Source organism: Euleptes europaea, chromosome 13 (genome assembly GCF_029931775.1).
Source record: "Euleptes europaea isolate rEulEur1 chromosome 13, rEulEur1.hap1, whole genome shotgun sequence".
NCBI lineage: Eukaryota > Metazoa > Chordata > Lepidosauria > Squamata > Sphaerodactylidae > Euleptes > Euleptes europaea.
This window is the reverse complement of record NC_079324.1, coordinates 61,757,251-61,769,837: the sequence shown is the minus strand read 5'-3', so window position 1 is coordinate 61,769,837 and position 12,587 is coordinate 61,757,251. Positions and strand designations below refer to the sequence as shown.

Below are 12,587 nucleotides of genomic sequence, written 5' to 3'. Positions count from 1 at the left end.
GCGGAGGCTGCCCTAAGATTTGAGAACGCCAAAGTTCTTGCGGATAAGGATGCCGCCGAAGCGGCTAAGGTCGCAAGAGAGAGAGAGGCTGCTGAAGCAGCCAAGGCGGCAGCAGCAAGGGTTAGGGATCGGGCGAGAATGGATACGCGCCCCAAGGACACTGTACAAGGGCTATCAGGTCTGTCTTTTTCCCCGGCGTTCGTCCCGTCGCGCGCGACCCAACGCGCACGCCGTTTGGCTGACCGACGTCGAGACTCAGGAGAGTCTGAAGACGAGGATCTTTATGGAGATAGCTCTCAATGGGCCACGAGCTTCCGGACCAGTAAACCTCATCTCACTGGTGGCCCAAGTGAGGAGGTTCACCTCTTACGAGCCCAGAATCGGGAGCTCTCCGACCGTGTTGATCAACTCCAAGAACTAATGGAACGTATGCTTCAGGATAACAGGCAATTACAACAAACCCTGATAGCCCAAGCACAGCCCGTTCCGATACCGGGTCAGGGGGTGCCCATCCAGCCACCCCAACCACCCGCTAATGTGCCTGCTCCACCCTTGCCTCCCGGAGCTCCCGTTGTTCCTCCGCCCGGACCACCCGTGCAACCGGGCCAACCTGCGCCCGGCCCTTGGAAGCAACTTAAATTGAGGACTACGTACGACGGATCTCTCGAGACTTTGCCTTGTTTCTTGCATCAAGTGGACAGTTATATGCGAGAACAAGGACAACTTTTCCCCATGGAAGATAGCCGGGTGCGTTATGTAGCTTCCCTTCTGACAGGTAAAGCAGCTGACTGGATGGTCCTCCAGTTTGACACCCGCTCTCGGGCTATTCGTTCCCTCAACAACTTCATGACTGCTCTGAGAAGGAGGTTTGAAGACCCCTTCCTGGGGGAAAGAGCCAAAACGGAACTCTTACAACTAAAACAAGGCTCTGCTACAGTTCGAGAATTTGCCGATGAATTTCAACGACTGGCAAGTAAAATTGTAGGCTGGCCCGAGACCACCCTAATTCATCATTTCAGGGAAGCCTTGCACCCTGACGTCCTGAACTGGTCATACATGCGGGGCGATCCCGATACCCTTGAAGACTGGATTCTATTGGCCGAGGAAGTGGAAAGCCGCCGACGCTTTATTTCCCTAGTCCGTCAAAAGCACAAGGAAAAAGGCACCCAAAAGCCTCAATCCAAGGCACCACCGCCCGTCCCACGAAATCCTCCACGTCCGCCCCAGGAACGTGAAGCCCGATTTCAGAGAGGTGCCTGTCTTACTTGCGGAGAAATGGGCCACTTTGCAGCTGTTTGCCCGCACCGCCATGAATTATTTCGTCCCAGCACGACAACCCGCGCCAGAGGTCGTCCACCACGCAGAGGCACCGCGGCCACCCGCAGCGCAGCTCCGGGAAGACCCACACCCTCTGCACTCCATGCCGGAGACCCAGCCTCCCTGCCTACTACCAACGACCCCGCCGGGTCTCGGATTACAAGTGCCCCATTGGGGGACAGCTTTCCCTCTTCGGATGAGGAAAATCCTTGGAATTCTCTAGCCTTAAACTTGGAATCTCCCCTCGACTTGTCAAAAAACGGCTCCGGTCTGTGGTGAATGGAGCGTCTCCACAGCCCTCTCAGGATCCTCCTGTTAAACCGAATGCTCCTACCAAAATCAAAGAAGTGGACTCCACCGTCTACGTGGATGCAGTTTTACAACACATTAACGGTGGCCCACAACTACCCGTCAAAGCACTAATCGACTCCGGTTGCTGTCGCACTCTCATAAGCGAAGCCACTTTTGCTGCACTCAGAGCCGAATCTGAGGCTTTACCCGCCCCTGTCCAATTTGCCCAAATGGACGGGAGCCATTTCCAGGGGGGTCCAGTTGATCACCGCACCATAGGAGTGGCAATGGGAATTGGCTCCCACTGGGAGCAAATAGACTTCACTATAGCCCCTATCCGTTTTGAAGTAGTCTTGGGTATTAACTGGATTAAAGGACATAGTCCCAGTATTAACTGGGAAACAAACACTATCTCCTTCGCCAGCCCCATGTGCGATCAGCACCGGCAGAACTTTGCACTGTTATATCCGCCCGTCCCAGCATTGGCCTCCGATGTCCCAGCACTTCCAGTCCTACCTAATGTATACCGAGACTTTGCGGATGTCTTCGACCTTAAAGAATGTGATACCTTACCCCCCCACCGGGCCTCGGACTGTACAATTGAGGTGGTCAAGGACTGCACATTAACCAAAAGTAAAATTTACCCTATGAGCGCTTCCGAGCGCACTGTTCTCCGGGACTTCCTTGACAAAAACCTCGCCAGAGGGTTCATTCGCCCATCGAATGCCCCGAACTCGGCCCCCGCGTTTTTTGTCCGAAAAAAAGAGGGCGACCTTCGTTTATGCATTGACTTCAGGAAACTCAATGCGGTTACCCAAACCAACGCCTATCCTATCCTATTAATATCTGATATTTTGGGACAGTTACAGGAGGGCCGGGTATTCTCCAAGTTAGACTTGGTGGAAGCCTACTACCGAGTCCGCATCCGCGAAGGGGATGAGCACCTCACTGCCTTCTCTAGCTGTTTCGGTATGTATGAATTCCTCGTGATGCCGTTCGGATTAAAAGGTGCCCCGGGGGTCTTTATGCAACTCATCAACGAAATCCTTCATGACTTGCTGTATCGCGGGGTGGTGGTTTATTTAGACGACATTCTTATTTATTCAAAAACCATGGAAGAGCATGTAACTCTAGTCCGAGAAGTTCTGCAGCGCCTGCGCGACCACCAACTCTTTGCAAAACTGGCTAAATGCGAGTTTCATCGAAGCCAGCTCACATTTTTAGGATACATAATCTCCCACCAAGGTCTTCGCATGGACCCTGTCAAAGTCCAAGCCGTTCTCGATTGGACTCCTCCCACCAACCGCAAGCAAGTGCAACAGTTTTTGGGATTTGCGAACTTTTATCGAGGATTCATTCCTAACTTTGCCCAAGTGGCCCTACCCATTACTGATCTACTAAAAACCAAAGGGAAAGCAAACACAGCTACCTTACCCTCCGCAAAAATCCTGTGGACTGATCAATGCCAAGCCGCGTTTGTGGCTCTCAAACGCCTCTTCACATCCGAACCCGTACTACAGCACCCAGACCCAAACCAAATGTTTATTGTGCAAGTCGATGCCTCCGATGTAGCTATGGGAGGGGCCCTCCTCCAGAAAGGTCCGGATGGCCTCCTTCACCCGTGCGCTTACTTTTCGAGAAAATTTGCGCACGCACAATTGAACTGGCCCATTTGGGAAAAAGAGGCAGCGGCCGTTCACCATGCTCTGACTCTATGGAGACAATTCTTAGAGGGGTCCAATATCCCCTTCGAGGTTTGGACCGATCACAAGAATCTAGCTGCCCTCACGGGGTCCCATAAACTATCAGAAAACAACAACGTTGGGCTGAATTCTTCGCTCAGTTTCGTTTCGTCCTAAAGCATGTTCCTGGGAAGCAAAACGTTCTCGCAGATGCCCTCTCCCGGTTGCCACAATACCCGGTAAAACTCGAGAGACCAACTGACTCTCTGTTCACCCCTACGCAAAGGGGAGCCCTTCCTGTACTGGCCGTGCAAACTCGATCTCAGCAACAGCATCCCAGATCCAGTTCTCCAGCACCTCCAACCCCACCGGCTACCCTACCGCCTACAATCTGCGCATTACCGCACGTAAGCACTACCCCCATAGCTGGTCCTAAGACTACTATAGCCGGGGGGGGGGGGGGTTCCCGCCAAGGTTCCCATCTCCGAATCCTTTTTAAATACCCTTCGGGACCACTGCCTTTCTGAACGCTCCACTCACACCCTACCCCCTGGGGTAATAGAACAGGGAGGCTCATGGTACAAAGACTCTAAATTGTATGTGCCCAAGGCACTTCGAAAGGACGTTTTACACTTAGCTCATGGAGTAAAAACGGCTGGACACTTTGGATTCCTAAAAACTCTCCATTTATTGCGCAGACAATTTTGGTGGGGGGGGAATGCGTTCCGACGTTGACTCTTTTATTCGCAGCTGCCCTGTTTGCGCCACAGTGAAACGATCACAAGGCAAACCCCCGGGGCTACTGCAACCTCTAGAAACACCCAACAGACCATGGGAAGTTATTGCTATGGACTTTATGACTGATCTCCCTCTCAGCGGGGGAAAGACTGTATTATGGGTTGTGACTGATTTGTTTTCCAAGCAAATCCATTTGGTTCCATGCGCAGGGATCCCCTCTGCTCAAAAAATGGCCCGCCTATTTGTGACACATATCTTCAAATTACATTCGTTTCCGTGCAAAATAATCTGTGACCGCGGCAGTGGCTTTGTTTCCAAGTTTTGGAAAGCATTCCTCAAGTTGGTAGGGGTTGAACAAGGATTGTCTACTGCATACCATCCTCAAACCGATGGTCAAACTGAACGTGTAAATGCTGTCCTTGAATGTTATTTACGCTGTTATGTAAACTACCACCAAGATAACTGGGTAGAACTGTTACCTTTTGCAGAATCTGCCTACAATAATGCTGTACATCAATCTACAGGTTTTAGCCCATTCTATGCAGTGTATGGTCAGGATTTTGGTCCTGTTACTCCCAGAAATAATGTGGAGGGGGAGGGAGATCCTGATGTTGCTTCCTGGGCACACACCCTCCGTACCACTTGGCCTTGGCTTGTTAGCAATCTTGACCGAGCCAAGCGCAAATACAAAGCACAAGCTGATAAACATCGTTCCCCCGGGGGCGAACTGCGAGTGGGTAAATTGGTCTATCTTTCCACCAAAAACCTACGTTCCACCCGTCCGTGCCTTAAACTCAATGCTAAATTCATTGGCCCATTCCCGATCACACGGATCATAAATCCTGTCACGGTGGAATTAGCTCTCCCGAAAACCCTGAGGCGTGTGCATCCCGTTTTCCACATTAGCCTCCTGAAGCCCCATACGGCCTCTCCACAATGGCATCCCGATCCGCCCCCCGAACAGCCCATTATGGTGGGGGGGGAAGAGCACTTCGAAGTCTCCAAAATCCTTGACTCTCGTATCCACCATGGAAACCTACAGTATTTGGTCCGTTGGAAACACTTCCCCCCTGCCTACGACGAATGGGTTCGCGCACGAGATGTCTCCGCCCCCAAACTAATCGATGCCTTTCACACTGCCTACCCGGACAGACCATCCCCCTTACAGACTGGGAGGGGGCCTTAAGGGGAGCAGGATGTCAGGCTGCTATCTCGGTTTCAGTATTGTTTCTGTGTCGGTACTGTACTGTCTAGCCTCAAGGCCGACCACACATACCAAGGCCTGGGAATACTGCTCCTGGGAAAGTTGACTCTGTCTGTGTATGCTGATGTGGTATAATCTCCCGTCATTTACTGCCTTATATTATCGTTCGGCTAGTGAGACTCTCATAGCTGCCATAGTTCCCTGTATGCACTGTATTGCCTTTTTGACCAATAAAAGCCATCTGCTTGGATTCTATATGACTCTGTGGTGATTTCTGGTTCGAAGGGTCACGAGCTTACAGTGCAGATTAAAGAGTGGGGCTATGCAGAGAGAAGCGAATGGTCTGAGGGCAACCAAGGCAGGTAGCAGGTTTATCCCTCCCCACCCCAACGGTGCCCCCCTCAGTGCATTTCTTCACTTGCTCTTATAGAAACAAATGCTTGTCACCCACTTCCATGGGGGGAGGGAGGAACATGTTGCATTAGGGGATGTTACCGTAAAGATGGCAAAACTGACCCGCTATCCCTGGTGCCAAACAACCTGATTCTCATTGACAAGGATCCTCAGAAGAAGGGGCAACATGTGCACTACCTTTGCAGAAATGTGCACTCCTCCAGGTGTTTTATAGGCTCTCTGTGCCCTTCACGAAGGACAAGTATTTTGCTAGCACCAAATGGGCTAGGCAGCAGCTGTCCTAGATTTTTTCTACAACCTTCCCTGCAGAATATGCTGAGTCCAAGAGCTGAGCAGCTCATATGGATCAGATGAGCTCTACTGAGATGAGTGGGACTTGCTCCTATGCCCATGGAAGATACATGAAACAATTTCACTGATACTTTCATTTGGCAGCTCTCACTCCAAGGAAAAACTACAGGTAATAAGCATTGCCCTTGCTGGATCAGACCATGGTCCATCTAAACCAGCATACTGACTGCAACAGCAAAATGCTTCTAGAAGCTCACAAGCAGTGTATAAAGACAATGGCCCATCCCTATTGGCTTTCCCTAGTACTAGGCAAGATATATTGCCACTGTACATAGAGGATCCACTTAGCTATCATGAACCACTGTTAATAGCCACCAATTTCCAGTCTGATTACGGTGTTGCAGTCATTTAAATTGGTACCCATCAACCCACATCATGGTAGTAATTTGTACAAATTAAAAAACAACAACAACCTATCAGCCCACCCCAAGGCAGCTTTGTTTTTACCTTCATGATTTTGGAGATCAAAAAAATCTTGGGGAACGATTCCTCATTCAGTTCTGGAGCTGTAAAAAGAGGAGCCAGCGATATATTTCCTATGTAACTCATTCAAACTCCATCTCTCTCACATTAAGTATGAAAAACGGCTGAATGTTCACTGTTAGCAAAAACTTACTAATTATTTTCCAGAAACACTGTGAAGTTCTGAAGAAGATCAAGTGGAAGGGCAGCCTGGCTTGAGCAGCTGGTGATAAAGGAATACCGTGTTCGAACACATATTGATGTTCCAGGTCTCCAGGAGCAGAAAATCTTTTGTAGGATTTTAAATGTTCAATGAGCACCAGGGCCTAGACGAACCGATAAAAGAAGGTATGTTTTTCTCCCCCACTGCAACAAAGAGTTGACATTTCAAAGGGGAAAAAATTAACATTCTCAAAGAATACAATTTAGCCAAGATTTCTTAATGTTATGTTTTGCTTTGGAACTGAACAGGAATTCAACAATGCTCGCGAACGACGTATTTCTGAAACAAGTCTTTGCAGAAAACATTTTCTTTTAAACAGGGCCTAATCTTCACAAAATGATACCTCAAATTTCTAGGTATTTTTAGAACATGATGGGTAGTTGTGTTAGTCTGTCAACAGCAGTAGAAAAGAGCAAGAGTCCAGTAGCACCTTAAAGACTAACAAAATTTCTGGCGGGGCATGAGCTTTATTTGAAGAAGTGAGCTGTGACTCATGAAAGTTCATGCCCTGCCAGAAATTTTGTTAGTCTTTAAGGTGCTACTGGACTCCTGCTCCTTTCTAGGTATTTTTATACGTTCTCTCTCTAAGACACAGCATATGTGCAGCATCAACAAGAATAATCCAAGACAGACCATTTTAAAGATCAAAATTATATTTGGGTAAGTACAGCAACAAGTATCCACTTACTTTATTCAATGGGATGCTTGCTGCTTCCTCACCAGCCTTCTCTACAATCATCAGAAGACTTTCAATAGTTTCATAGTCATACGGATCAAGCTGTTATGGACATTGAAGTGAGAGAAAAAGAAACATGTTCTGATTACAAAGCTTGCACGACAGGAACTCTGGTATGGCTCAGACACACTAATTTGCAGCTCCCACCTCTTCGTGAGGAGTTGCTAGCCAGCTTCAACCCATGGTTGAAACAGGCCCCTGGTGTTAATCATACTAACAGATCTTACAGTTTAATTTCACATGCAACTTAAAGACTCCTGAGTTGATGGCCTGAGGCACCAAGCGAGATGTAACTTCTGCCTCTCGATCATATGAACCTGGACTACCGTTTTCTGGCTTTTCCACAGCCCTTATAACAGTATCAAAGAAATTACATGCTCAGCGGGAACCTTACAACAGTGGGCCTTACGGGACACTATAGCTTAGATCAGAGCAAGCGGTTCTGCATGCGGCCCCTGCCAGTCGAGGGGCTGTGGCTCAGTGGCAGAGCACCTGCTTGGCATGCAGAAGGTCCCAGGTTCAATTCCTGGCCTCTCCAGTTGAAAGTACCAGGCAGTAGGTGATGATCACATGAAGCTGCCTTATACTGAATCAGACCCTTGGTCCATCAAAGTCAGTATGTCTACGCAGACCAGCAGCGGCTCTCCAGGGTCTCAGGCAGGGGTCTTTCACATTCTGCCTGGTCCCTTTCACTGGAGATGCCGGGGATTGAACCTGGGACCTTCTGCATGCCAAGCGGATGCTCTACCTCTGAGCCACAGCCCCTCCTCACTGGCAGCGGCTCAGGCAGGGGTCTTTCACATCACCTACTTGCCTAGTCCCTTTAACTGGAGATGCCGTGGATTGAACCTGGGACCTTCTGCATGCCAAGAAGATGCTCTACCACTGAGCCACAGTGATGAGAATGACCTCAGCATGGGACTGGAGAGCCACTGCCAGTCTGACTAGTCAATACTGAATTCAATGGACCAAGGGTCTGATTCAATAGAAGATAGTTTAATGTGCCTTATGCACAAAGGTATTAAAACCTGATGTTTTAATTGTCACTTCTGATCTCTAATACTGCCACATTCAGCAGAGTGCGTGCTTTGGAACTTCAGTAGATGGGCTTGATCCAGCCAAAGTGAAGCGTTTATCTCAGTGAGACATAAGAACATAAGAAAGGCCCTGCTGGATCAGACCAAGGCCCATCAAGTCCAGCAGTCTGTTCACACAGTGGCCAACCAGGTCCCTCTAGGAAGCCACTAACAAGACGAGTGCAGCAGCACCATCCTGCCTGTGTTCCACCGTACCCAAAATAATAGGCATGCTCCTCTGATACTAGAGAGAATAGGTATGCAGCATGACTAGTATCCATTCTAACTAACAGCCATGAATACCCCTCTCCTCCATGAATATGTCCACTCCCCTCTTAAAGCCCTCCAAGCTGGCAGCCATCACCACATCCTGGGGCAGGGAGTTCCACAATTTAACTATGCGTTGTGTGAAAAAATACTTCATCTGTTTTGAATCTCTCACCCTCCAGCTTTAGCAGATGACCCCGTGTTCTAGTATTATGGGAGAGGGAGAAAAACTTCTCCCTGTCCACTCTCCCCAAACCATGCATAATTTTATAGACCTCTATCATGTCTCCCCTCAGCCGCCTTCTTTCCAAGCTAAACAGCCCTAAGCGTCTTAACCGCTCCCCATAGGACAGTTGCTCTAGTCCCCTAATCATTTTGGTTGCTCTTTTCTGCGCCTTCTCAAGCTCTGAAATATCCTTTTTTAGGTGTGGTGACCAGAACTGTACACAGTATTCCAAGTGTGGTCTCACCATAGATTTGTACAAGGGCAGTATGATATAAGCAGTTTTATTCTCTATTCCTCGTCTAATTATGGCCAGCATGGAATTTGGCTTTTTTACAGCAGCCGCACACTAGGTTGACATCTTCATTGAGCTATCCACTACCACCCCAAGATCCCTTTCTTGGTCTGTTGCTGCCAGCACAGATCCCATCAGTGTATATGTGAAGTTGGGATTTTTTGTCCCAATATGCATCACTTTACACTTACTCACATTGAATCTCATTTGCCATTTTAATGCCCATTCTTCCAGTATGCAGAGATCCTTCTGGAACTCTTCACCCTAAATAATTTGGTGTCATCTGCAAACTTGGCTACTTCACTGTTTAACCCCAACTCCAGGTCATTGATGAACAGGTTGAAAAGCTCCGGTCCCAACACAGATCCCTGAGGCACCCCACTGCTCACATCCCGCCATTGTGAGAACTGACCATTGATTCCTACTCTCTGCTTCCTATTTTTCAGCCAGCTCTCAATCCATAAGAGGACTTGTCCTCTTATCCCGTGGATAAGACATTTTTAAGCAGGTGCACAAAACTTCTTTCCAAATGAACAGAACTTGACCTTTGACAACTCTCTTGACCAGGGATGGGGAACGCCCGGCCCCCGGGCCGTTTACAGCCCCCGAGGCCATTTTTGGTGGCCCTCGGGAGTTTCAGGGCCCTGCCAGAGAAACACAGCCCAGCACAGCTCTCCCTGAAGCCCCAGTGTGCAGGAACGCTGCGGGCCCTTTAAACCCCCTCTCGCTGACTGTCAGCTGTTAATCGGCGAGAGGAGGGGGGAGGGAGGGGGGAAGAAGAGGAAAAAGCCGGCCGCTCCTGGCGGCGGAGCATGCGCATGGGAGCCAATCAGGTGGAGGACTTTTGTGGGGGGGGGAGGGGGGGAGGAGGGAAGACTGAAGCCTGGTGGCATGGAGCCGGCTGTGTGTGTGTGTATGTGTGAAGGCTTTTCTCGCTTTTCTTCCTTTTTCTTTCACTCTCTCTCCTATACTTTCTCTCCTCTTTTTCTGTCTCTTTCTTTCTCCCCCCTTTCTCTATTTTTTCTCTCCTTCTCTTTTTCCTTCTTTCCCTACTTCCTTCCTTCTTTTCTTCTTTCTGTCCTTCTTTCCTTGCTTCTTTCTGTCCTTCTTTCCTTGCTTCTTTCTGTCCTTCCTTCTTTCTTTATTTCCTTCTTTATTTAATTCCTTCTTTCCTTCCTTCCTTCTTTCTTTATTTCCTTCTTTATTTCCTTCTTTATTTCCTTCCTTCCTTCTTCCCTTCCTTCTTTCCTTCCTTGCAGATAGGCTGCAAGCTGCGCCCCCCTGGCACCTCGGTTGCCTGGGTCCGCCACTGGCTGCCCTCCCACCTGGGGGAAGCCCTGGGGGAGCTGAGGGACCCTCCAAGCCTTCTCTGCATAGCCTCCCCTAGGGTTGCCAACCACCAGGTGGTGGCTGGAGATCTCCTGCTATTACAACTGATCTCCAGCCAATAGAGATCAGTTCCCCTGGAGAAGATGGCCACTTAGGCCATTGGGCTCTATGGCTATGCAGTCTTCCTCCCCAAACCCCACCCTCCTCAGGCTCCACCCCCAAAACCTCCCGCCAGTGGTGAAGAGGACCTGGCAACCCTAGCTTCTCCCCCCCCACCAGGAGATCTACGCCGGTATGGCCCCGGACGATGTTATAAATATGCAAATGGCCCTAGACAGAAAAAAGGTTCCCCACCCCTGCTCTTGACCAATGTTTATGTTACGTTTACTTTGCTTTACCTTGTACAACATGGCATTAAGGTTTGAAACTAAGTCGTCGGTGCTTCCCAGCAAGGGGATGATTTCTGTGGCTCTGGCCACTATTGAGGCAGGCGGTTGCTTCCCAGTATCCCTTGTAGGTTCCCCTTCAACACAACTTGCTCTGGCATTTTGGAGGAGTGCCTCAACGTAAAGCTGCAATGCTGCGTCACTGTCCAAGTGGAAAGAGCTTTAAAAGATCAGAGAGCCACAGAAACAGGTGGTGAGGACGTTAACAAAAACCCTGATTCAGAAAACAATGATGCAGTAAACTTCTCTACTCAAGGAGGGTGGGGAACTATTTGCTCACTTTTAAATGTTTTTAATTGTTTAAATGTGCTGCTGACGTGAAGAAAGGAGCACTGTGACCTGCTCCTCGTCCCCAGATAAAGTTTTTCCCCAGACTGTTCACCAGTCGCCGCCATTTTCCTCAGTGGGTGAAAGGCTGGGGGGGGGGGGAATGGGGGGGGAATGGACTGAAGACGACAGAACAAAAGGAACGAGGAGGAGGGAATGAGGACGGATAGGAAATGGTTAAGAATACAGACTGGGACAAAGAATGGAGAATAAAGGAAAAAAGACAGAAAGACTAACTCAAGAGCTCGCTCTGACACTGCTTCTCCCTCTAAGGCAGGAGGAGAACTGGAAGTCAGAGGGCGGTCCTAGCACAGGGACAGGGTGAAAGTTTGTAAATCCTACCTCTCCCTGAGCATAGGAAGGACAAAACCCGCTGATAAGATGTTATCTGAGCTCAAAGAGAGAACTATTTGCTCCGCTTTTAAATGCACATGCTTGCTAGGCATTTCAATACAACTTTAAAATTATTTTCGATGCAAACTTAATGGTATTGTGTTCCTCCTCACCTGCAGTATTTTAATATGAGATCCGTTTTCACATGTGAATTCTCAACCAAAGTTCTCAGAAGCTCTTTCTTCCTTACAGATGGCATTCTAAATACATTCTGGAAAGAGATCTACAGACGAACAAAAGGGCTAGTTTAAACAGGTGCTCAGGTTTACTAAGACATCATTATCAGCATACCTTCTTGGCATTCTTATCGAAGTCCTATGAGGAAAGGCTGAAGGAGCTGGGTATGTTTAGGCTGGACAGGAGACTACTGAGAGGTGATATGATAACTATCTTCCAAGTACTTGAAAGGCTGTCATATAGAGGATGGTGCTGAATTGTTTTCTGTTGCCACAGAAGGTCGGACCAGAACCAAAGGGTTGAAATTAAATCAAATGAGTTTTCATCTAAACATTAAAAAGAACTTTCTAACAGAGAAGTTCCTCAGTGGAACAGGAGGTTTTTAAGCGGAGGCTAGATGGCCATCTGATTCTGTGAACTAAGGCAGATCATGAGAGGGAGGGCAGGAAGGTTTGAGTCAGTGTTTGGCTCTCGTGGCCCTTTCTTGCATGCCCAGGGCAATGCCCTTCGCCACTTTGGGGTGAGGAAGCAATTTTCCCCCAGGTTAGATTGGCCAGGGATGTCAGAGGGGTTTTTCTTTTTGACCATCTTCTGGGCATGGAGTAGGGGTCACTGGGGTGTGTGGGGGAGAGGTAG

General features: G+C 48.8%; 1 protein-coding gene across 1 annotated transcript in view; it reads right to left on the bottom strand.

The window, feature by feature from the left end:
* KNTC1 (kinetochore associated 1) overlaps positions 1-12,587 on the bottom strand; it is a 73,581-nt gene that overhangs the window by 19,979 nt on the left and 41,015 nt on the right. The window contains 5 exon segments of the mRNA XM_056859768.1: positions 6,445-6,503; positions 6,614-6,785; positions 7,371-7,460; positions 11,007-11,214; positions 11,888-11,997. Of these exon segments, the coding sequence (XP_056715746.1) occupies positions 6,445-6,503; positions 6,614-6,785; positions 7,371-7,460; positions 11,007-11,214; positions 11,888-11,997 (639 nt within the window).